This window comes from Scyliorhinus torazame, chromosome 10 (genome assembly GCF_047496885.1).
Source record: "Scyliorhinus torazame isolate Kashiwa2021f chromosome 10, sScyTor2.1, whole genome shotgun sequence".
Classification (NCBI taxonomy): domain Eukaryota; kingdom Metazoa; phylum Chordata; class Chondrichthyes; order Carcharhiniformes; family Scyliorhinidae; genus Scyliorhinus; species Scyliorhinus torazame.
In genome coordinates this window covers 204342801-204367966 of record NC_092716.1, presented here as the reverse complement: position 1 = coordinate 204367966, position 25166 = coordinate 204342801, and the positions used below count along the sequence as shown (strand labels likewise).

Sequence of the window (25166 nt, the reverse complement as noted above, 5' to 3'; positions counted from 1 at the left end):
GATGTGCTTCTGTTTGAAGGTTTGTTCAGTCTTTTGGGTGTAAAAGGACAGCATACACGTTACTTAGTGTTGTATTCTTTGGGAGTTATCTTTGAATTAATGGTTGCTAAGATGTTCACTGTTTTAAAAAGGTTAACTTGAGTTCATAGAATAAACATTGTTTTGCTTTAAAAAAGAACTTTTCCATTTCGGAAGTACCACACTTGTAGAGTGAGCCGTGTGCTCCCCATACCACAATCTATTACTAGTTGTGGGTCAGGTGAACTCCATGATACACTTTGGGGTTCTCTAAACCCTGACCCATAACACCTGGTATTGTAAGACTTCTTACTGTCCGTAAACAGTGTAATCGCACATTGGCATTGATAAGACTCGGCAGTGGGACGACAAGCGGTTGCAGCATTTAAGTGACTGGCCAGAAATAATTCATCAGGCGACTTCCGATAGCGGCTATGAAGGAGTAAGTCGCACATTTGGTGGCTCCCGTTCTGGTCGGACTTTTGGACCTTTCCCCTGTTTTTCTACCGGACTTGAATTGTAAAACGGATGTTAGTGGCAATTGTTTACTGAATTCCCACTTCGGTGCATGGAGAGAAGGACTAGAAGTGTTCGTAAGGGCAGAAACAAAAAGACAGAGAAGGCTTGGGCTGTAGCTGCAACAGAAGACAGCATGGCGGAGATTCAGTCCCCTGGCTTGTCGACCCAACAGTCTATGGAGCAGCTGATGCAAGTCATTCAGGAAGGCTTTGCTACACAGAAACAGGACTGCTTGGACCCGATAAAAGAGTCGATTGAGCGGTTGGAGCATAGATTGGACGCCCAGGACTGGGCAATCCAGAAGGTGGAGAAGGCGCTGGCTGAGCAGGAGGAACATCAGACTGTGGTGGAGCTAGAGGTGGGGATGCTGCGTGACCAGCAGAAGCAGCTCCTGGAGAAGGTGGACGACCTAGAAAATAGGTCCCGCCGGCAGAACCTAAGAATCGTCGGGCTCCCGGAGGGGTCCGAAGGAACGGACGCTGGGGCATACATCGCAGACATGTTTGTGAAGCTGCTGGAGGATGGGGCATTCTCCCGGCCCTTGGAGGTGGATAGGGCTCACAGAGCACTCGCGAGGAAGCCGCGAATGGGAGACCCCCGAGGGCAATGGTGGTGAGATTGCACAGGTTCTCGGATAAGGAGCGCATTCTACAGTGGGCCAAGCAGACACGGAGCTGTAAATGGGACAATAGCATCCTACGGGTTTACCAGGACCTGAGTGTCGAGGTGGCCAGGAGGAGAGCAGGCTTCAATCAGATCAGGTCGATCCTTTTTAAGAAAAAGGTGAAGTTTGGACTGTTATACCCAGTCCGTCTCTGGGTCACGCATGAGCATCAGCACTTCTACTTCGAGTCGCCTGAGGACGCGTTGGACTTTGCGGAAAAGAAATGCGCCAAATTGGTATGATGTGGATTTTATAAAGAGGGTGCTGGGGAAGATACCGGACCTGGACTCGCACAGGTTGGTCATGGGAGGGGACTTCAACACAGTTATGGACCCTGGCTTGAATCGGTCAAGCTCGAAAATGGGCAGAGTGCCAGCAATGGCAAAGGAACTAAAAGGGTTCATGGAGCTGATGAGGGGGGTGGATCCATGGAGATTTGGGCAGCCGAGGGTGAAGGAGTTCTCCTTCCACTCACACATGCAAAAAGTGTATTCCCGGATTGATTGATTTATTTTGAGCAGGGCCTTGCTGACTGGGGTAGTGGACACGGGGTATTCGGCGTTTACAATCTCAGACCATGCTCCGCACTGGGTTGACCTGCAGGTTAGTAAAGACAGTAACCAGCGCCTGCACTGGAGTTTAGATGTGGGACTTTTGGTGCATGAAGGTGTGTGAGTGGCTGAGGAAATGTATTCAGAGCTACCTGCAGGTCAATGACATGGGGGACATTTCAGCAGCGGTGGTCTGGGAAGCACTGAAGGCGGTGGTCAGGGGGGAGCTTATCTCGATCCGGGCCCATAGGGAGAAGGTGGACAGGGCAGAGACGGACCAACTGGTAAAGGAGTTACTACAGATTGATAGGAGGTATGCGGCGACCCCAGAGGCAGGGCTTTTAAGGGAACGGCGGAGGTTACAGGCGGAGTTTAGCTTGCTGACCACAGGAAGGGCGGTGGAGCAGCTGAGAAAGATATGGGGGGGGGCGATCTATGAACATGGAGAGAAGGCCAGCAGAATGCTTGCACTGAAGCTTAGGAAGAGGGAGGCAGCTAGGGAGATAGGGAAAGTAAAGGACGGCGATAGAAACCTGGTTGTTGATTCAGTAGGGGTGAATAGGCGTTTAGGGATTTCTACAGCAAGCTGTACATGTCGGAACCCCCTACAGGGCCGGAGGGGATGAGGCACTTCTCGGAGGGGCTGAATTTCCCAAAGGTGGACGGGAAGTGGGTAGAAGAGCTGGGGGCCCCAATCGGGCTGGAGGAGATAGTGGAGGGCTTGAAGGCCAAGCAGGCGGGTAAGGACGCGGGTCCGGACGGGTACCCAGTGGAGTTTTATAAAATGTTCTTGGGGATATTGGGGCAGGTGTTGTTGAGGATGTTCAATGCAGCAAGGTAAAGAGGGGTGTTGCCCCCGACGATGTCACAGGCCACGATTTTGCTGATTCTTAAGCAGGACAAGAACCCGAAGCTGTGTGGGTCCTACAGGCTGATTTCCCTGTTGAATGTAGATGCCAAGTTGCTGGCCAAAAGCTTGTCCTCCAGGATCGAGGATTGTGTTCCGGACGTTATTGGGGAGGACCAGACAGGTTTGTTAAGGGCAGGCAGTTGGTGGCCAATGTAAGAAGGCTGTTAAATGCGATCATGATGCCCCCGGAAGGTAGAGAGGTGGAGGTAGTGATCACAATGGATGCAGAAAAGGCTTTTGATCGGGTAGAATGGGACGATCAGTGGGAGATACTGGGACGGTTCGGATTTGGGCGGGGCTTCATTGATTGGGTTAGGCTGCTGTATCAGGCTCCTGTGGCAAGTGTACGGATGAATAGGACAACATCAGACTATTTTAGACTGCACCGGGGGACGAGTCAGAGATGCCCCCTCTCCCCACTGTTGTTTGCGCTGGCAATAGAGCCGTTGGCAATTGCTCTGAGAGCCTCAAGGGGCTGGGGAGGACTGGTCCGGGGGGGTGGAGCATAGGGTTTCGCTCTATGCGGATGACCTGCCTCTGTACGTTTTGGACCCAATAGAGGGAATGGAAGAAATCATGGGGACTCTAAGGGAATTTGGCCGGTTTTCGGGGTATAAGCTTAACATAGAACATAGAACATAGAAAATACAGCACAGAACAGGCCCTTTGGCCCACGATGTTGTGCTGAACCTTTGTCCTAGATTAATCATAGATTATCATTGAATTTACAGTGCAGAAGGAGGCCATTCGGCCCTTTGAGTCTGCACCGGCTCCTGGAAAGAGCACCCTACCCAAACTCAACACCTCCACCCAACACCAAGGGCAATTTTGGACATTAAGGGCAATTTATCATTGGCCAATTCACCTAACCTGCACATCTTTGGACTGTGGGAGGAAACCGGAGCACCCGGAGGAAACCCACGCAGACACGGGGAGGACGTGCAGACTCCGCACAGACAATGACCCAAGCCGGAATCGAACCTGGGACCCTGGAGCTGTGAAGCATTGTGCTATCCACAATGCTACCGTGCTGCCCTTAAGAACAAATAAATCTACACTATATCATTTTACCGTAATCCATGTACCTATCCAATAGCTGCTTGAAGGTCCCTAATGTTTCCGACTCAACTACTTCCACAGGCAGTGCATTCCATGCCCCCACTACTCTCTGGGTAAAGAACCTACCTCTGATATCCCTCCTATATCTTCCACCTTTCACCTTAAATTTATGTCCCCTTGTAATGGTTTGTTCCACCTGGGGAAAAAAGTCTCTGACTGTCTACTCTATCTATTCCCCTGATCATCTTATAAACCTCTATCAAGTCGCCCCTCATCCTTCTCCGTTCTAATGAGAAAAGGCCTAGCACCCTCAACCTTTCCTCGTAAGACCTACTCTCCATTCCAGGCAACATCCTGGTAAATCTTCTTTGCACCTTTTCCAAAGCTTCCACATCCTTCCTAAAATGAGGCGACCAGAACTGTACACAGTACTCCAAATGTGGCCTTACCAAAGTTTTGTACAGCTGCATCATCACCTCACGGCTCTTAAATTCAATCCCTCTGTTAATGAACGCGAGCACACCATAGGCCTTCTTCACAGCTCTATCCACTTGAGTGGCAACTTTCAAAGATGTATGAACATAGACCCCAAGATCTCTCTGCTCCTCCACATTGCCAAGAACTCTACCGTTAACCCTGTATTCCGCATTCATATTTGTCCTTCCAAAATGGACAACCTCACACTTTTCAGGGTTAAACTCCATCTGCCACTTCTCAGCCCAGCTCTGCATCCTATCTATGTCTCTTTGCAGCCGACAACAGCCCTCCTCACTAACCACAACTCCACCAATCTTCGTATCGTCTGCAAATTTACTGACCCACCCTTCAACTCCCTCATCCAAGTCATTAATGAAAATCACAAACAGCAGAGGACCCAGAACTGATCCCTGCGGTACGCCACTGGTAACTGGGATCCAGGCTGAATATTTACCATCCACCATCACTCTCTGACTTCTATCGGTTAGCCAGTTCGTTATCCAACTGGCCAAATTTCCCACTATCCCATGCCTCCTTACTTTCTGCATAAGCCTACCATGGGGAACCTTATCAAATGCCTTACTAAAATCCATGTACACTACATCCACTGCTTTACCTTCATCCACATGCTTGGTCACCTCCTCAAAGAATTCAATAAGACTTGTAAGGCAAGACCTACCCCTCACAAATCCGTGCTGACTATCCCTAATCAAGCAGTGTCTTTCCAGATGCTCAGAAATCCTATCCTTCAGTACCCTTTCCATTACTTTGCCTACCACCGAAGTAAGACTGTAATTCCCAGGGTTATCCCTAGTCCCTATTTTGAACAGGGGCACGACATTCGCCATCTCCAATCCCCTGGTACCACCCCTGTTGACAGTGAGGACGAAAAGATCATTGCCAACGGCTCTGCAATTTCATCTCTTGCTTCCCATAGAATCCTTGGATATATCCCGTCAGGCCCGGGGGACTTGTCTATCCTCAAGTTTTTCAAAATGCCCAACACATCTTCCTTCCTAACAAGTATTTCCTCGAGCTTACCAATCTGTTTCACACTGTCCTCTCCAACAATATCGCCCCTCTCATTTGTAAATACAGAAGAAAAGTACTCGTTCAAGACCTCTCCTATCTCTTCAGACTCAATACACAATCTCCCGCTACTGTCCTTGATTGGACCTACCCTCGCTCTAGTCATTCTCATATTTCTCACATATGTGTAAAAGGCCTTGGGGTTTCCTTGATCCTACCCGCCAAAGATTGTTCATGCCCTCTCTTAGCTCTCCTAATCCCTTTCTTCAGTTCCCTCCTGGCTATCTTGTATCCCTCCAATGCCCTGTCTGAACCTTGTTTCCTCAGCCTTACATAAGTCTCCTTTTTCCTCTTAACAAGACATTCAACCTCTCTTGTCAACCATGGTTCCCTCACTAGACCATCTCTTCCCTGCCTGACAGGGACATACATATCAAGGACACGTAGCACCTGTTCCTTGAACAAGTTCCACATTTCACTTGTGTCCTTCCCCGACAGCCTATGTTCCCAACTTATGCACTTCAATTCTTGTCTGACAACATTGTATTTACCCTTCCCCCAATTGTAAACCTTGCCCTGTTGCACGTACCTATCCCTCTCCATTACTAAAGTGAAAGTCACAGAATTGTGGTCACTATCTCCAAAATGCTCCCCCACTAACAAATCTATCACTTGCCCTGGTTCATTACCCAGTACTAAATCCAATATTGCCCCTCCTCTGGTCGGACAATCTACATACTGTGTTAGAAAAGCTTCCTGGACACACTGCACAAACACCACCCCATCCAAACTATTTGATCTAAAGAGTTTCCACTCAATATTTGGGAAGTTAAAGTCGCCCATTACTACTACCCTATGACTTCTGCACCTTTCCAAAATCTGTTTCCCAATCTGTTCCTCCACATCTCTGCTACCATTGGGGGGCCTATAGAAAGCTCCTAACAAGGTGACTGCTCCTTTCCTATTTCTGACTTCAACCCATACTACCTCAATAGGGTGATACTCCTCGAACTGCCTTTCTGCAGCTGTTATACTATCTCTAATTAATAATGCCACCCCCCCCACCTCTTTTACCACCCTCCCTAATCTTATTGAAACATCTATAACCAGGGACCTCCAACAACCATTTCTGCCCCTCTTCTATCCAAGTTTCCGCTTAATATGGGAAAGAGTGAGATGTTTGTGGTCCAGGCGAGGGGACAGGAGAGGCGACTGGGAGAGCTGCCGTTTAGGTTAGTAAAGGGAAGCTTTAAGTACCTAGGCATCCAAGTGGTGCGGGAATGGGACCGGCTGCATAAACTGAATCTGGCCCGGCTGGTGGACCAAATGAAGGACGATTTTCGGAGATGGGACGCGCTTCCGTTGTCTCTGGCTGGGAGGATGCAAACTGTGAAGATGACGGTCCTCCCGAGATTCCTATTTGTATTCTAGTGTCTCCCCATCTTTCTTCCGCGGTCCTTTTTTAAGCGGGTCAACAGAGTGATCACGGGCTTCATCTGGGCGGGCAAGACCCCGCGAGTAAGGAAGGTAATGCTTGAACGGAGTCGGGGAGAGGGCTGGCGCTGCCAAATTTTAGCAACTATTACTGGACGGCTAATATAGCCATGATCAGGAAGTGGGTGGTGGGGGAGGGGTCGGCATGGATGCGTATGGAGGCGGCTTCATGTAAGGGCACCAGTTTGGGGGCATTGGTAACTGCGCCTCTGCCGTTCCCGCCGGCGCAGTACTCCACCAGTCCAGTGGTGGTGGCGGCCCTGAGAGTTTGGAGCCAGTGGAGGCGGCATGTGGGAGCCGTGGGAGCATCGGTCTGGGCCCCAATCTGTGATAATCATCGATTTGCCCCGGGGAGAATGGACGGGGGGTTCCGGTTATGGCGGAGAGTGGGGATTGAGAGGATGGGGGATAGAGGGTAGCTTTCCGAGTATGAGGGCATTGGAGGAAAAGTTTGGGTTGGCGAGGGGCAATGAATTCAGGTATCTGCAGGTGCGGGACTTCCTTCGTCAACAGGTGTCAACCTTCCTGCTCCTACCGCTAAGGGGGATTCAGGACAGGGTAGTTTCCAGAGGGTGGGTAGGAGAAGGGAACGTCTCGGACATTTATAAGGAGCTTATGGGGTCGGAGGAGACGCAGACCGAGGAACTGAAGCGCAAGTGGGAGGAGGAGCTGGGAGGTGAGATAGAGGATGGTCTATGGGCAGACACGTTGAGTAGAGTCAACACGTCTGCAACATGTGCCAGGCTCAGCCTGATACAATATGAGGTTGTTCACCAGGCTATCAAGACAGTGGCCCTGATGAGCAGATTCTGTGGGGTGGAGGACAGGTGCGCAAAATGTGCGGGAGGACCAGCGAACCACGTCCACATGTTTTGGACATGTCCAAAGCTTAGGGGATTTTGGCAGGGGTTTGCGGACATCATGTCCACGGTGTTAAAAACAAGGGTGGCGCTGAGTCCAGATGTGGTGATTTTCGGGGTGTCAGAAGACCCGGGAATCCAGGAGGAGAAAGAGGCAGATGTTCTGGCCTTTGCTTCCCTGGTAGCCCGGAGCCGGATACTATTAGCATGGAGGGACTCAAAGCCCCCGAAGTCGGAGACCTGGCTATCGGACATGGCTAGCTTTCTCTGTTTGGAGAAAATCAAGTTCGCCTTGAGAGGGTCACTGTTAGGGTTCACCCAGAGGTGGCAACCGTTTGTCGACTTCTTTGCGGGAAATTAATCAGCAGACGGTGGGGGGGGGGGGGAAAGAGTAGTTTAGATTAGAATATGGGGTCAATAAGGGTGGGCCCTGTACGAGAGGTCAATGGCTTTTGCACTATGTTTATGGTTTCATGTATATTGTTTATTTTGTTGTCACTATACCAAAAATACCTCAATAAAATGTTTATTAAAAAAAAGAAATAATTCATCAGAAGATTTAGGCTTGTCCATTCTAGTACAGGTACATTTTCAAAGGTGTTTTAAATCTTAGTACTGCCAATCAACTTCTCTGGCACTGGAAATTAATTTTAACAATTGTGGAGTCACATTCCTTCATATGTGAATTACTGCTGGGGATTGAAACGGGTTCAAACCAGCCCGGGTCACTGTCTGTGTGGAGTTTGTACATTCTCCCCGTGTCTGCCTGGGTCACACCCCCAAACCCAAAGATGTGCAGGGCAGGTGGATTGGCCACGCTAAATTGCCCCTTAATTGGAAAAAAAAATGGGTATTTTAAATTTATGGGGAAAAAATTAAAAAGTACTTCTCTGCTTTCAGTGGTGGAGAGGCTTGAGGTTCCATTGATCCCGAGAACAATGCAGTCGGGAGTCTGAAACTCCTGACAGGGTCGCCCATGATGATAAGGTCGAAGGGAAGGACCCAGATGGAAAACGCAATCCAAATTGCAGCATTGTGGCAAAATTATGGCAAAATTTGGTTGCAACTCCATCTACAAGTTTGCTGACGATACGACCATAGTGGACCAGATCTCGAATAACGATGATTTAGAATACATGAAGGAGATAGAGAACCTAGTGGAGTGGTGCAGCGACAACAATCTATCCCTCAATGCCAGCAAAGCTAAAGAGCCGGGCATTGACTTCAGAGAGCAAAGTACTGTACACACCCCTGTCAGCATCAACGGGCCGAGGTGGAGATGATTAGCAAGTTCAAATTCCTAGGGGTACACATCTCCAAAAATCTGTCCTGGTTCACCCACGTCGACACTACCACCAAGAAAGCACAACAGTGCCTATACTTCCTCAGGAAATTAAGGAAATTCGACATGTCCACATTAACTCTTACCGACTTTTGCAGATGCACCATAGACAGCATCCTATCTGGCTGCATCACAGCTTGGTATGGCAACTGCTCGGCCCAGGACCGCAAGAAACTTCAGAGAGTCGTGAACACAGCTCAATCCATCACACGAACCTGCCTCCCATCCATTGACTCCATCTAAACCTCCCGCTGCCTGGGGAAAGCGGGCAGCATTTTAAAAAGCCCCCTCCCACCCGGCTTACTCACTCTTCCAACTTCTTCCATCGGGCAGGAGATACAAAAGTCTGAGAACACGCACAGACTAAAAACAGCTTCTTCCCCGCTGTTACCTTTCTAAAGAATAAAGGGATTCGGGGATATGGTGTACAGGCCGGAGAGAGGAGCTGAGTCCACAAAGATCAGCCATGATCTCATTAAATGGCGGAGCAGGCTCGAGGAGCCAGATGGCCTACTCCTGTTTCTAGCTCTTATGTTCTTATGTTACCAGACTCCTAAACGACCCTCTTATGGACTGACCTCATTAACACTACACCCCTGTATGCTTCACCCGATGCCGGTGTTTATGTAATTACTTTGTGTACCTTGTGTGATCCGATTATGTATTTTCTTTTCTTTTCATGAACTTAATGATCTGTTGAGCTGCTCGCAGAAAAATACTTTTCACTGTATCTTGGTACACGTGACGATAAACAAAATCCAAATCAAAAAGAAAAATATAAAACTTGTTTTCTGTTTCTTTCATTTCTCTCAAAACCAGTCTTTCTCTTTGTTTTATTTTCTGTACCCAATTTGAAACTGAATCCATTATTCCTGTTCACACTTGACCTTCCTCAATTTTTGACACCTATCCACACACTTTGTTTTCTCTTTGGGGAGTGTGCGGGCTTGTAGGGAGGTGGTAAAGGATTCCCTGGCTGATTTCCAGCCCGTTAAATGGTGTCATTCTGCACACAGGTTTCAGATCCCCACCAGAGGCTCTCTGATCATCACAGATTCCGACACATGAGCCCGGGAGGAGGGCTGTGGCCAAATGGCTGGCCGCTGTTAGCTCGCTGCTCACCACAAAACCCGAGCCAGCAAATGTAACCACTCTCACATGACTAATCCCACTGCTATGTTGGAACTCACTGCGACAGGAAGGTTCAAAATATCAACGGGGGTGGGCCTATCCCCTACCGCCCCCATCCCCAAAAACAAACCTGAACAATTCGCTCTGCCATTGACACACCTATAAACCACATGTGGCAAGCAGGAAATGGCCCGGAAACGTTGGGAAAACTTGGCTGCTCTGCGTTAAGTGGGAAAAACCAAGTAGTCAGCGTGTCTGGCAGCATCTGTGCAGACAGGAGTTCCCTTGGTCAGGCCAGATGTTTCTTTTTGTTTCTCTCTGTATAGTATTTGAATATTTTCTTTTTTAAGTCACGTTTGCTTCAAGAGGCACTGCGGCATTCCTCCACCAATTCTCGTTGCTCCTTATTAAAAAAAACAGGCTGCATACGCGCTAGTGATATGTAAAACACTGAAGCAAAAACGGCCAACTGAAATGCAGAACAGTGGCTTTCAGAGCAGAGGACTGGAGAACACGGAATCCTCTCCAGTTCACGCAGCACCAATTGCCGGACAGGAATGGATTCACTACAAACGGCGATTTGTGTGTTCGTGTCCAGAGCAGAATGGCTGTGTGTGTGTGTGGGGGGGGGGGGGACAGGGACAGGGGGATAGAGGGAAAACAGCGGGCAGGGGTGAGAGGCAGAAGGTGGGGAGAAGAGGATCGGAGGCTAAGGGGAGAGGGTGAGGGACAGCAGAGGGGGAAGGGGAAAGGAAGAGAAGGTGGGGAGAGGGGCAGGGGGAACAGGGAAAAGTGGGGAGGGAAAGGGGAGAGCAAGGGGAAGAGAGGGAAAAGGGTGAGGAGGAGAAAAGGTGAGGGGGAAGTGGGGAGAGGGTGAGCAGGAGAAAGGGTGAGGGGGAAGTGGGGGAGCAGGAGAAAGGGTGAGGGGGAAGGGAGAGGAGGAGGTGAGGGATAGGGCCAGAGGGGAAGGGGAGTGGAGTCCAGGGGGAAGGGGAAGGGAGGGTGAGGAGGGGAGAAACAGAGGGAACCGAGGAGAAAGGGCGAGGTGGAAGAGAGGTGAGAGGGTGAGGAGGAGAAATGGTGAGGGGGAAGTGGGGGATAGGGCCAGGGGGAAGGGGAGTGGAGTCCAGGGGGAAGGGGAAGGGAGGGTGAGGAGGGGAGAGACGGAGGGAACCGAGGAGAAAGGGCGAGGTGGGAGGGGAGAGGGTGAAGGAGGAGAAAGGGTGAGGGGGAAGTGGGGGATACGGCCAGGGGGAAGGGGAGTGGAGTCCAGGGGGAAGGGAGGGGAGAGACAGAGGGAACCGAGGAGAAAGGGCGAGGTGGAAGAGAAGGGAGAGGGTGAGGAGGAGAGAGGGTGAGGGGGAAGTGGGGGATACGGCCAGGGGGAAGGGGAGTGGAGTCCAGGGGGAAGGGAGGGGAGAGACAGAGGGAACCGAGGAGAAAGGGCGAGGTGGAAGAGAGGGGAGAGGGTGAGGAGGAGAAGGACAGAGGGTGGGGAAGAGGGGAGCGGCTCTTCTCCCAGAGGGAAGAGGCTGGGAGGGGCTGGGAGTTTGTGCTGAGCCCTGAGCATTGAGCCAGGCTGCGGGTTGATTCATTCGCAGGGCTGCCCTCTGCCTCTCAGTCTCTTGTCGCCTATCCAGTTACTGGTTGATTGGCGGCGCCAGCCGGCCTGCTGGAAGCTGCGATGTCCCCTCCCGGGCTGACAGAGGGGTAAGCCGGCCGGAGCTGAGCCGGGGCAGCCCCCCTCGCCCTCTGCCCGTGCGTGTCCCTGGCTAATGGGCCGGAGATGTTGGCCAGGAAAGGCCTGGTGCCCGAGGAGTATGTGCTGCGGCTGGTGGAGGACGTGTCGCGGCCCCGGTACCGGGCGCCGGAGCGGAAGGTCCGCTTCGTGGCCAAGAACGGCGGCTGCAACGTGGCCCACACCAACATCCGCGAGCAGGGCCGCTTCCTGCAGGATGTCTTCACCACCCTGGTGGACCTCAAGTGGCGGCACACGCTGCTCATCTTCACCATGAGCTTCCTGTGCAGCTGGCTGCTCTTCGCCATGATGTGGTGGCTGATCGCCTTCGCGCACGGGGACCTGCACCGGGCCGGCGGGCAGGCGGGCGCCGTGCCCTGTGTCACCAGCCTGCACTCCTTCACCTCGGCGTTCCTCTTCTCCATCGAGGTGCAGGTGACGATCGGCTTCGGCGGCCGGATGATCACCGAGGAGTGCCCGGCCGCCATCACCGTGCTGATCGCCCAGAACATCGCGGGGCTGGTCATCAACGCCATCATGCTGGGCTGCATCTTCATGAAGACGTCGCAGGCCCACCGCCGCGCCGAGACCCTCATCTTCAGCAAACACGCGGTGGTGGCGCCGCGCAACGGCCGCCTCTGCTTCATGTGCCGGGTGGGCGACCTCCGCAAGAGCATGATCATCGCGGCCAGCATCCGCCTGCAGCTGGTCCGCCGCACGGCCACGGCCGAGGGCGAGGTGCTGCCGCTCGACCAGATCGACGTGCAGGTGGACGGCCCGCTGGGCGGCAGCGGCATCTTCCTGGTGGCGCCGCTCATCATCGCGCACACCATCGGGCCGGCCAGCCCGCTCTACCCGCTCTCGGCCGCCGACCTGCACCGCCGCCACTTCGAGGTGGTGGTCATCCTGGAGGGGGTGGTGGAGACCACCGGCATCACCACCCAGGCCCGCACCTCCTACCTGGCCGAGGAGATCCTGTGGGGCCGCCGCTTCGTGGCCGTGGTCAGCCACGAGGACGGGCAGTACTCGGTCGATTACTCCAAGTTCGGCAACACCGTGGCCGTGCCCATGCCCGCCGACAGCCCCGGCCAGCCCGAGGACGGGGCCGGGCCGCCAGCTCCCCGAGCCCGCGCCGCCACCTTCGACATCTTCCCCCCGGAGAAGTCAGTCAGGAGGAGAGCCTCTGCCCCGCGCTCTGGTCAAAGGGAGCCCGGGGAGGAACTGGAGGGCGAGAGCTGGAAGGGGACGGCGGGAGCTGGGGGGGGAGAGGGAGAGTGGGAGAGAGGGAGAGCTGGAGGGGGAGAGGGAGAGCTGGAGGGACAGAGGGAGAGTGGGAGAGAGGGGCAGCTGGAGGGGGGGAGCTGGAGGAGTGCAGGGGGAGAGTGGGAGAGCTGGAGAGGGAGAGCAGGAGGAGTGGAGGGGGAGAGCTGGAGGGAGAGTGGGAGAGCTGGAAGGAGAGGGGGAGAGCTGGAGGACAGAGAGGAGCAGGAGAAGAAAGAGGGGAGCAGGAGGAGAAAAAGACCATAAAGACAAAGACATCTATCTCCCCACAGAGAGGGAATTGAGCCTCTCCCAATCTGATTTGTATAACCGGATTTTTTCAAATGGGTCTTTTTATGTGGGTGGGTAAAGGGGAGAGGAGCAGGGAAGGGGTTAATCTATTTAAAATGTGTTCTTTTTCAGAAGTGACTTTGTCAAGCAATAAACCGTGAGTGTCGGGGAGATATTTTCTCGGGGGCCCATAGTGCTGAAGTTAACAGTTCCTCACATTTAGCACAATAAAGTGTTGAATGGATTTAGTTGACAGGGAGTGTCTAGCAGTGTCTCGGAGAATAACATCGCAGCTCAAGTGTAGGGCAAGATTAAAAAGTCCCAGTCCCAAAGAGTGATTTACAGTGAAGCACTATTAGATCTGACCAAACAAAAAACTCGAGCATATTTCGACCACCTTCTCATTATGCAGGTTAAGAATCGAAGAGTCCCAATCGATCAGTAAACAGAGAATCGGTGTACAGTCACAGGAATTTCTGATTGGCAACACAGTCAAGCAGAAATGGGGTGTAAATCCAGCCCAACCACAGCACCCCGCCTCGGCCATTAAAACGCATAGCATTTACCACCGTGTACCTCGAACCAGTGAATTCCTGGGTATATAACAAATGGAAAGCACATTTTTCCGACTGTTGCTTTTCTTGGCAACATGTCGGGGGTCGGGTTGCCCACAGGGTTCCCTGCTCAAGTCGCCGGTTCCCTCAGGCTGCATCAACAATGTACAAATCCATTACAATGCAAGTGTGCAATGCATAGGCTGCCCGGATGAGTCTACTCTTCGGCCCGTTTATGTTCAAATCGCTGAACTTTTTAAACTATTGGAACGACACACACTGTAAAAATGCAAAATCTAGGGGCTGATTTAGCACAGTGGGCTAAACAGCTGGCTTGTAATGCAGAACAAGACCAGCAGCGCGGGTTCAATTCCCGTTCCAGCCTCCCCGAACAGGCGCCGGAATGTGGCGACTCGGGCTTTTCACAGTAACTTCATTGAAGCCTGCTTGTGACAATAAGCGATTATTATTATGTGAGCGTTCACCAGCCAAATTTCTACAAGTTACCGTTAAATAAACTTACAATGACACTTTCGACTAAGCCACCAATCATGAAGAAGACACAAACACCCGTTCCTTTCGGGGGGAGGGTGCGACCAAAAAGAAAGGACAACCTGTAAGTATTGAATCCACAGTTGAATAATCAAATTCAATTCAGTTTAATTCCGTGGTCATTCTTATATTTACAATAAATGAGAAAGGGGAGGCCATCCTGGAAAGTGCCTTAATGAGACCATAAGACATAGGAGCAGAATTAGGCCACTCGGCCCATCCAGACTGCTCCACCTTTAAATCAGAGCTGATATTTTTCACATTTCCATTCTCCTGCCTTCTCCCCATAACCCCTGATCCCCTTATTAATCATATTTCAATTTTCCTCAAGAGTCACTTAAACCAAAGAAAATCCCTGTGGGTGTGGAAGGAGAGTCCGTCACAAAACTCAGTCCTCCGGCCTGAGAGACGTGTATTAAGGGTAATTGAACTCTAATCCTTTTACATCAATATCTTATTCAAGTAGTGAGACAATTAACAAACTGACCATCCTAAATGTCATATTTGGCAAAGCGTCCGCATCCACATGTCCATGATAAACTTATTACATTTACTTTAGGCATCAGGGCTCAGATTTATCCAGTCACTGAACCCATACATTTTCACAAACGTTTCCCGTTATCAAAGCAGAAAGTCTGTGATAATTAGGATGGGGGGGGGGGGCGGTGAAGGTCATGTCTAGTAGTCATGAGACTCAGGCTAATATTATTGGAGACATGAGCTCAAATCACATCAGGGCAGCTGGTGGAGTGAATTGAGTGAATAAATTTGGAATTGACAGCCAGTCTAGGTAATGGTGACCATGAAACTAGCTCATCTGGTTCACAGATGTCCTTTAGGGAAGGAAATCTGCTGTCCTTACCTGGTCTGGCCTGCATGTGACTCCAGGCCCCACAGCAATGTGGGTCTTAACTGTCCCCGGAAATATCCTGGCAAGCCATGGGCAACAAATGCTGGTCTATCCGCGACGCCCACATCATGCGAAAATAATTTTTTTTAAGTTTCGTGGGAGTCAAAGAGTTTACCACAGCTCTTAGACTAATGCATATTTTCGGAGATCAGGGTACAGGAGGTAATATCTAGTGCCATCATCACAACGTTTACAAGCAAACCTTGATTCAAATCTGGAATCAGTTATCTGACCGGCATCTTCAGAATGCACAGTAGCTGTACAAGTGCCCCCACGTTGGAGTGGAAACCGTCTCAAAGGTAAAGCTAGGGCAAGTGTCGGATCCTTACATGAACTGAAACGGTTCGTGCGAGAGGCCAATCTTCCAGTAGAAAATTGCCGTGCTTTAGAGCAGTAAGGACGTGGATACGGTCCGGCAGAAGTGTCAGGTCTTGCTTTGTAACAATATTAAACGGAGACTCCATCTCAACCTCAGAGCCCAGTATGGGGCTCCTGGAAAAGATAATTTCATCGTTTGACTTTTGATACTGCACTACGTTTAACGCCAGCGTGCTGTCAAAACTGGTCTAAAAAGTGTTTGGAGCTCTTTGATCATCTAGACACTTTTTAAAAAACTTAGCTGGCTTAAAAGACTCAAAATATTTAGAAAATTCAGATGTTCCTATTCTGCATTGTAAACACTTGTAATGTAACTATTATGAAGCACAAATGTACCAATCTCCCTTCTGGACGGAACAAATGTAGTTATAGAGACTGGTACAAAAACTTAAATACTGCTGAGAATCGGATCGGTAGCTACTGTATAAATGCACCATAACATTTGCGTTTTTAATGAGAAACTGGACAGAATTGTGGAATTTATCCCCTCAAATTCTGCGAAGAAATCTGGAATTGAAATAAATTTGATTTATTTGGCATTAACCAGTGGTGGTAAATGTAAGTGGATTTGTGAAGGAAAAAAACAATGCACTAGACGCAATTGTGTCGGAATTTGTAGAAATGAAATCTTATGGTTCATACCTGTTGCATGAAACAGGATTGAGAAATCATCCAGAAAGTCTTAAGTGCACATAGTATACAAACAATTGACAACGTTACAGTTGCGGTTCCTAAATTTAAAAAAAAACACGTTGGATTTGAAAATCTGAGCGGGCTCTATGGCCAACAGGTTTTGGACGCGAGGGCTCCATGAAAGGGAAAATCCCTGTGCAAATTGTGTGATGCCTGTACCGAAAATCTACCTTTCTTGCAGATAACTCCGCCAACGGCATTGTTCAATTCTGCCACACATTTCATTCTAGGCATCTTAGACTTTTAGGAAAAGGCTTCTGTTGCCCCAGCAAACCAAAATTAAACCTGGTGGCTTTAAACGTTTCATTTTAAAATAAAACCAAATAGAAAACAGTTAGTCTAATACCTCAAGTGAAGTTGTCCAGATTTTTATCCGGAATCATAATTATTTAGATTTGAGAGTGCGCGATGTAGCACATTTTGTGCCGTACCAATCCACTCTATTGTGCTCTTCACTTGGGGTGGATTGGCGCATTGTAATCAATGGTTCATTGCTCCACAAAACACAACTAGGGTTATTATTTTTAGTTAAATCATTCAGACTTCAGTTCATTCAATTTAACAATCTAACTATTAGCCATTTCATTTTCTTTCAAGCTGTTGTGTTCACACCTCTTAATCAGTTTTCCAACCATAATCGCAAACATTTTACTCTAATGTACATTCCCCTCCGGTCTCTCGACATCGGGGGCGTCATTCTCCGACCCCCCGCCGGGTCGGAGAATGGCCGTTGGCCGCCGTGAATCCCGCCCCCGCCCCCGCCGAAGTCTCCGCTCCCGGAGATTGGGCGGGGGCGGGAATCCAGCCGCGCCGGTTGGCGGGACCCCCCGCTGGATTCTCCGGCCCGGATGGGCCGAAGTCCCGCCCAGAAACTGCCTGTCCCGCCGACGTAAATCAAACCTGGTATTTACCGGCGGGACCAGGCAGCGTGGGCGGGCTCCGGGGTCCTGGGGGGGGGCGCGGGGCGATCTGACCCCGGGGGGTGCCCCCACGGTGGCCTGGCCCGCGATCGGGGCCCACCGATCCGCGGGCGGGCCTGTGCCGTGGGGGCACTCTTTCCCTTCCGCCTCCGCTACGGCCTCCACCATGGCGGAGGCGGAAGAGACTCTCCCCACTGCGCATGCGCGGGAAACTTTCGGCGGCCGCTGACGCTCCCGCGCATGCGCGGGGAAACTGACAGCGGCCGCTGACGCTCCCGCGCATGCGCCGCATTTCCGCGCCAGCTGGCGGGGCAACAAACGCCATTTCCGCCAGCTGGCGGGGCGGAAATCCCTCCGGCGTCGGCCTAGCCCCTCAATGTTGGGGCTAGGCCGCCAAAGATGCGGAGACTTCCGCACCTTTTTGCCGGCGCGATGCCCGTCTGATTTGCGCCGGCTTTGGCGCCAGTCGGCGGGCATCCCGCCGTTGGGGGAGAATTTCGCCCCTGAGTACTACATAGTTTGAACGGGGAAAAGGTCAACATCAAGCACGCCAATGTTGGCAGCGACTCAGAAAGTCTGCCCTCTGGAGTCAAGCTTTTGTAAGTACACAACTCAAATCTGCCAGTCTGAGGTTCCAGTCTATAGTTTGAAGTGTCCAAAGTCAACTTAATTTAATTTCTAGCTATTTCTGAAACGTATTTATCATGTATATATGTAGTCAGAAAACGATCAAAGTCTCTTTAATTATTAGTTATTTTTGACTTCTTACTCTTCAGAAAACTAATCCTCAGAAATAAAGTATATTTTTCACAGCGTTGATTTTGTTACTTACCATCTAAAAATTACCTTCCCATCCTCAAATTACAGAATAAAACAGACATATTAAAACGCAAACAGCAAGATATAACATCTGAAACTATTGCTGGTTTACTATTGCCCTTGTCTAAGTCGTATGGCGCCCTCTGTTGCTTTGCGAGCTAATTTCATACTTCTAAAGCAATTAAAGAACGACCAACAAAAAGTTTTAAATTCAAGTTTATCTTCTATTGTTCAGTAATGTCTAAAAAAAATGCTTAGTTATTTTAATGAACATGGGTATACAAGTGAATTTTCCCCAACACAGACCTCCCCACTGCCAGTCCCTCAGAAAGCAAAGGATCCCGGCTCAGTGCTATAAGGCAATTTGTACAATACCAAACCTGGTGAATAATGAAGAATAACAGGGCAGTTCGCATTAACAGCATAATTAAAAATAAAATACTCCAAGTTTATTAGTATGAGAGAAGAAACATAAGTTTAAAAATCATGTCATCACTGATCTACCCAAAACGTTTAGCCATCTCTTGAAGGCTCCATTGTCTTGCAGATTGTGCATCAGTCTGCACACCTCAAAACATTCTGCCTCGTTTACCAGTCCGATTTATAAAGCAAACAATATTACAAGGCAATATTACAATATCCACATTTCATTGGAATATTTTGATGCAGGTCATTTTCCCCGATTTTGGAAGATGTAAAAATAGCATTATCCAGGCAAATTACAGATCTAAATATTAATGGAATAGTCAAGACTCGAGGTAACAAAGGACACGAACGAGAGTTTCAGCAACAGATGGGCTGAGGCAGGGGAAAAGTCAGGCAACGTTACAAAGGTAGACAAATAGGATTTCTTAGGGATTGTGCGGATGTGTTTTCAGAAGCTGATCTTGGCGTTAAGTACAGTATGAAATCACGGTTCAGCCCCAGACAGTTGCCAAGGAGGCGGATGGAGTTGGTGGCCAGTGAATTGAGTTTGCAGCACAGACTGGAGAGAAAAAAAAGCTTCAATCTTCCAGATATTTATTTGAAGTTTTTTTTCTGGATGTCGAATTTGCAGCCTGACAATTTAGTTCGTGGAGGGCTTGAGAGATGGTGGTCATATAAAATTGTGTGACATCAGCGTGCATGTGCAAACTGAGGCAATGCTGTTAGATTATGTCATCAAGGGGCAGCATGTAAATGAGAAGTAGGAGGCCAAGGATACATACCGGGGAACATCAGGGGATAACGATACTGATGGGGATTCTCTGGATCTGAACTAATATATATATTTTTTTAAATAAATTTTAATGTACCCAATTCTTTTTTTTTCCAATTAAGGGCCAATTTAGCGTGTTCAATCCACCTACCTTGCACATCTTTGGGTTGTGGGGGCTAAACCCACGCAAATACGGGGAGAATGTACAAACTCCACATGGACAGTGGGCTCTGAACTTATAGATGAGAATGAGAACAAGCAAAGACAGCTCACCTACCTGGATGGCAGGGAAGGCGATAGAGGACGATTGTGTGGGCAACTGCAAATAGGAACATAGGAAGCGGATAGACCATTCAGCTCCGCCATTTGGGGTTGAGGTGGATGAGAGGAGATGGTTTATTATTGTCATGATCATAAATACATTTTCTTTTGTGCATCAATCGGACAAAAGGACGTTGAAAATTGAAGGTGGCCAAGTTTGTCAACAGAACCAAGAAAGCACAACACTGAATTAAGTGCTTTAATTCGTATTTAGTATCAACTATGGCTAATTCCTGCCTGAGTCAGAAGCTTGTGTGTTCAATTAAGTCCCACTTAACTTTAGAACAAAAATCTCGGCTGACACTGTAGTGCAGGATTGATAGACTGCTGCACTCAGAGGTGCCATCATTCAGATAAGGTGTTGAACAGCATCGCCGTCTGCCTCCTCAGATGGCATAAACTCCCATGCGGCTTTCAACGAATATCGAGGGAGTTAATTCTGGCGTCCCGGCCAATATTTATCCCTCAATTAACATTACTAAAAATCAGATTATCAGGTGATAGTAACCTTCCTGTTTTATGCCCTTCATGTGTTTCTTATATTATATTTCTTATAGGGTTCTTATATTTTAACAGTGACTATCCTTCATTGGATATCAGGGGCTTTGGTTTGTGAAAGGTGCCGTATAAATGCAAACCTTTTTGTTACATAGGCCTCAATTCTAAATCATACACAGAGACACGTTACTTGCCTCAATATATTTATTTCCTTTGTGATAATACAATCAAAACCATGACAAATTTTGCTATCCATGATTATAGTAAAAGGAAAGAGATTAAAATAATTACAAATCATTATAAATGCATCACTTCATTTAACTGTACATATAATATCCCAGCATCAGCTCTGTATGGAAAAATGATTTTTGTCTACATTGATCCTTCTAACACTTAATATTTTATACTGCTGAAAACATGTAAGGCTGCTTAAGATCTCATAAAGGATCTCTTAACAATTAACATCATTAGTTCATCTCCAAGTGAGTTTGCTACAATGGTCTTCAATTGTCAATTTAATAGAGCTATCACATTATGAGAAATTCCTGTCATTCATATTTGAATAAATAGTATTTATTCTAATGAAATCCTAAGAGGTACATCATTTGTTGCTGTGGGTGTCAGTTTGTCTGTAAACATCTTGGACAATGATCAAATGACAGGGCCCCAGGTTGGGATAGTGACTTCAATAATCATTTGCAAGCTCAAAGACGTGACGGACATAACTGCCAATAACTGTGAATCAACAAAAGGGAAATCCTTACCCGGTGGAGTTCTATAAAAAGTTCTCTGAGATAGTGGGACCGGTGCTAGTTAGGGTTTTTAATGAGGCAAGAGACAGAGGGGCTTTACCCCTGACGATGTCACAGGCCACCATCTCCCTGATACTGAAACGGGACAAAGACCCGGAGGCATGTGGGTCCTATAGGCCGATCTCTATGCTCAATGTAGATGCAAAATTACTGGCCAAGCTTTTGGCTTCTAGCATTGAGGACTGTGTGCCGGACGTTATTATGGAAGACCAAACTGGGTTTGTCAAGGGCAGGCAGCTGGTGGCCAATCTAAGAAGGCTGCTAAATGTGATCATGATGCCCCCGGAGAGTAGCGAGGTACAGATAGTTGTGGCAATGGATGCCGAAAAGGCTTTTGACCGGGTTGAGTGGGACTATTTATGGGAGGTGTTGGGACGATTTGGGTTCGGGGAGGGCTTTATCGACTAGGTTAGGCTGCTGTACCAGGCTCCAGAGGCTAGTGTAAGGATGAATAGGACGACGTCTGACTATTTTAGACTGTACAGAGGGACAAGGCAGGGGTGCCCACTCTCCCCACTGCTGTTGCGCTAGCAATAGAGCCGCTGGCAATTGCTCTGAGAGCTTCAAGGGGCTGGCTCGGGAGGGGGGGTGGGGGTGGGGGGGGGGGGGTGGAACACAAAGTCTCATTATATGCCGACGACCTGCTCTTATATGTCACGGATCCAGTGGCCGGGACGGATGGAATCATGGGAATCTTGAGGGAATTTGGCCACTTCTTGGGGTATAAACTGAACATGGCAAAGGGTGAGTTGTTTGTAGTCCAGGCGAGGAGCCAGGAAGGTCGGCTGAGGGGGCTGCTGTTTAGGTTAGTAGGGGATAGTTTCAGGTACTTAGGGATACAGGTGGTATGGGACTGGGGTCGGTTGCACAAGTTGAACTTATGACGGTTGGTGGAGCAAATGAGGGTTGAGTTTCGGAGGTGGGATGCTGTCATTAGCGGAGAGAGTGCAGACGGTGAAAATGACGATCCTCCCGAGATTCCTGTTCGTATTCCAGTGTCCCTTCCGCGGTCCTTTTTTAAGAGGATCAATAAGATGATTATGGGATTTGTGTGGGCGGGAAAGACCCCGCGGGTGAAGAGGGTGATGCTCGAGAGGAACCAAGGGGAAGGGGGGCTGGCGCTGCCACATTTTAGTAATTACTACTGGGCGGACAACATAGCTATGATAAGGAAGTGGATGGTAGGTGCAGGGTCGGTTTGGGGGCGGCTGGAGGCCGCTTCGTGCAGGGTCACCAGTTTGGCAGCCCTGGTTACGGCGCCCCTGCCGCTCCCGCCGGCACGGTACTCCACCAACCCCATAGTGGTGGCGACTTTGAGGTCTGGGGCCAATGGAGGAGGCACATAGGGGAAGTGAGAACATCGGTTTTGTCCCCAATTTGCGCTAATCACCGGTTTGCCCCGGGGAATATGGACGGTGGGTTCCGAATATGGCAGAGGGCTGGGATTGAGAGGATGGGGGATCTGTTCTTAGAAGGGAGCTTCCTGAGCATGAGGGCGCTGGAGGAGAAATTTGGGCTGGCGAGAGGGAATGATTTCAGGTACTTGCAGGTGCGGGACTTTCTACGCAGACAGATTCCATCCTTCGCACGCCTGCCACTTAGGGGGACCCAGGACAGGGTAGTGTCCAGTGGATGGGTGGGGGAGGGGAGGGTCTCAGATATATATAAAGAACTTATGGGAGTAGAGGAGATGCAGACTGAGGAGCTGAAGCTTAAGTGGGAAGAGGAGCTCGGAGGTGAGATAGAAGAGGGCTTATGGGCGGAGGCGTTGAGCAGGGTTTACACGACCGCAACATGCACTAGGCTCAGCCTGATCCAATTCAAGGTCATCCACCGGGCCCACATGACAGTGGCCCGGAGGAGTAAATTCTTTGGATTGGAGGACAATTGCGCCAGATGTGCGGGAGGACCAGCGAACCATGTCCACATGTTCTGGGCATGTCCAAAACTCAGGGGGTACTGGCAGGGATTCGCGGACATTATGGCCCGGGACTGAAAGCAAGGGTGTTGATGAGTCCAGAGGTGGAAATTTTGGGGGTTTCGGAGGACCCAGGAGTCCAGGAAGAGAGAGAGGCCGCGTTCTGGCCTTTGCTTCCCTGGTAGTCCGGCGACGAATACTGCTGGCATGGAGTGACTCAAAGCCCCCCAAGTCAGAGGCCTGGCTATCGGACATGGCGAGCTTTCTCGGTCTGGAGAAAATTAAGTTCGCTTTGAGAGGGTCACTGTCAAGGTTCGCCGGAGGTGGCAACCATTTATCGACTTCTTCGCGGAAAATTAATTGTCAGTGGGGCGGGTGGGGTGGGGGGGGGGGGGGGGGGGAGTGGGAGGGGTGTTTAGGGTGACGTAGATTAGGGGGTTAATTAGGCGGGTCCTTGTGGGATGGGAGTCAGTTTTTGCACTGTTTATTGTCTTTTGCACACTGTTCAGTACTGTTGCTGCTTATTATGCCAAAAATGTCTCAATAAAATTGTTTATTAAAAAAAAAGGGAAATGCTATTTGATCTGACCCTCACCAAACTATCTGTCCCAGATGCATTTGTCCATGAGAGCATTTGTAGGATTGATCACCATGCAGTCTTTGCGGAGAAAAAGTTCCATTGTCACAATTAGGATACCATCCGTAATGTTGTGTGGTACTACTGTGGGGGGGCATGTTGGAACAGTGGTTAGCACTGCTGCCTCACAGCGCCAGAGACCTGGGTTCAATTCCGGCCTTGAGTGACAATGTAGAGTTTGCACTTTCTCCCCATGTCTGCGTGGGTTTCCTCCGGGTGCTCCGGCTTCCTCCCACTGTCCAAAGATGTGCAGGTTAGGTGGATTGGCCATGCTAAATTGCTCTTTAGTGTCCAAAGATGTGCAGGTTAGATGGATTGGCCATGCTAAATTGCTCCTTGGTGTCCAAAGATGTGCAGGTTAGATGGATTGGCCATGCTAAATTGCCCCTTAGTGTCCGGGGATGTGTAGGTTAGGTGGGGTTATGGAGTTGCAGGGATATGGTGGGTTGCTCTTCAGGAGGGTCGATGCATCTCGGTGGGCATAACGGCCTCCTTCTGTACTGTAGGAATTCTATTCTATACTGTCATGCTAAATGGGTAGATTGAGAACAGATCCAATAGCTCAAACTTGGCATCCATGAGGCACTGTGGGCCAGCAGCAGAAGCAGAATCGCGTTCAGGCACAATCTGTAGCCTCACGGTCCTGCATATCCCTCACTCAACCATTACCATCAAGGCAGGGGGTTGATTATAGGTCAGTGAGGAGTACAGAAGAGGCACCGGACATGCCTCAAGATTAGGCGCCAACCTGAAATTACAATACACTAATACTTGCATACCAAACAGTGGGAGCAGCAGGAGGTCGACAGAGCTAAGTGATCCCACAACCAATGGAACAGATCAAACTCTGTGGCACCCAGTGATGAATGGCAGTGGAGGAGGAGGGTTCACAAATATCTCCATGTTCAGTGATGGGGGAAGCCAGCATATCAGTGCAAAAGACAACACTGAAGCGTTTACAATCTTCTTCAGCCAGAAGTGCCGAGTGGATGATCAATCCTTTGTTCCTCAAGGACCCCCAATTACAGCTATCTCAAGTCACTTCATGTGATATCAAGAAATGACTAAAGGTGCTGGATGCAGTAAAGGCTATGGGCCATGCCAACATCTGACAGCAATACTGAAGACTTGTATTCTAGAACTAGCCATGCCCCTAGCCAAGTTGTTAAAGTACAGCTACAACACTGGTATCTACTCGACAATGTGGAAAGTTCCCCATGTATGTCCTGTATATGAATGTGAAGATCCACTAGGTCATACATGACAAAATAAATGACCAATCCAATCTGGTCGATCACTGCCCCTTCAGTCCACTCTCGATCATCAGCAAGAGATGTTAGGGGTCAACAGCAGGTGCTATCAAGCAACACTTCCACAGTATTAACCTGCTCATCGATGCTCAGTTTGGGACTACCTTGAAGATCAAGACAGCATTTGAGAAAGTGAGCCATAAAGGAGCCCTAGAAAAAAATAAGTCAATGGGAAATTAAGGAAAAATGCTCCTTTGGTAGTGGCCACTTGAGGCCAATTATCTCAGCCCCAGAAGGCGTTTAGGCACAGTGGTAGCACTCCTACCATTGGCCCAGAAACTATGGGTTTGAGTCCAATGCCAG

At 49.4% G+C, this 25166-nt stretch overlaps 1 protein-coding gene across 1 annotated transcript; it reads left to right on the top strand.

Annotated features, from left to right (window-relative positions):
* The first annotated feature begins 11840 nt into the window (after window positions 1-11840).
* Window positions 11841-24604, top strand: LOC140430283 (ATP-sensitive inward rectifier potassium channel 11-like). The gene is made up of 3 exons (XM_072517703.1): window positions 11841-13122; window positions 16285-16432; window positions 24340-24604. Exons 1-3 carry the CDS (start codon window positions 11841-11843, stop codon window positions 24602-24604), a joined length of 1695 nt encoding a protein of 564 aa, XP_072373804.1.
* The last annotated feature ends 562 nt before the right edge of the window (window positions 24605-25166 follow it).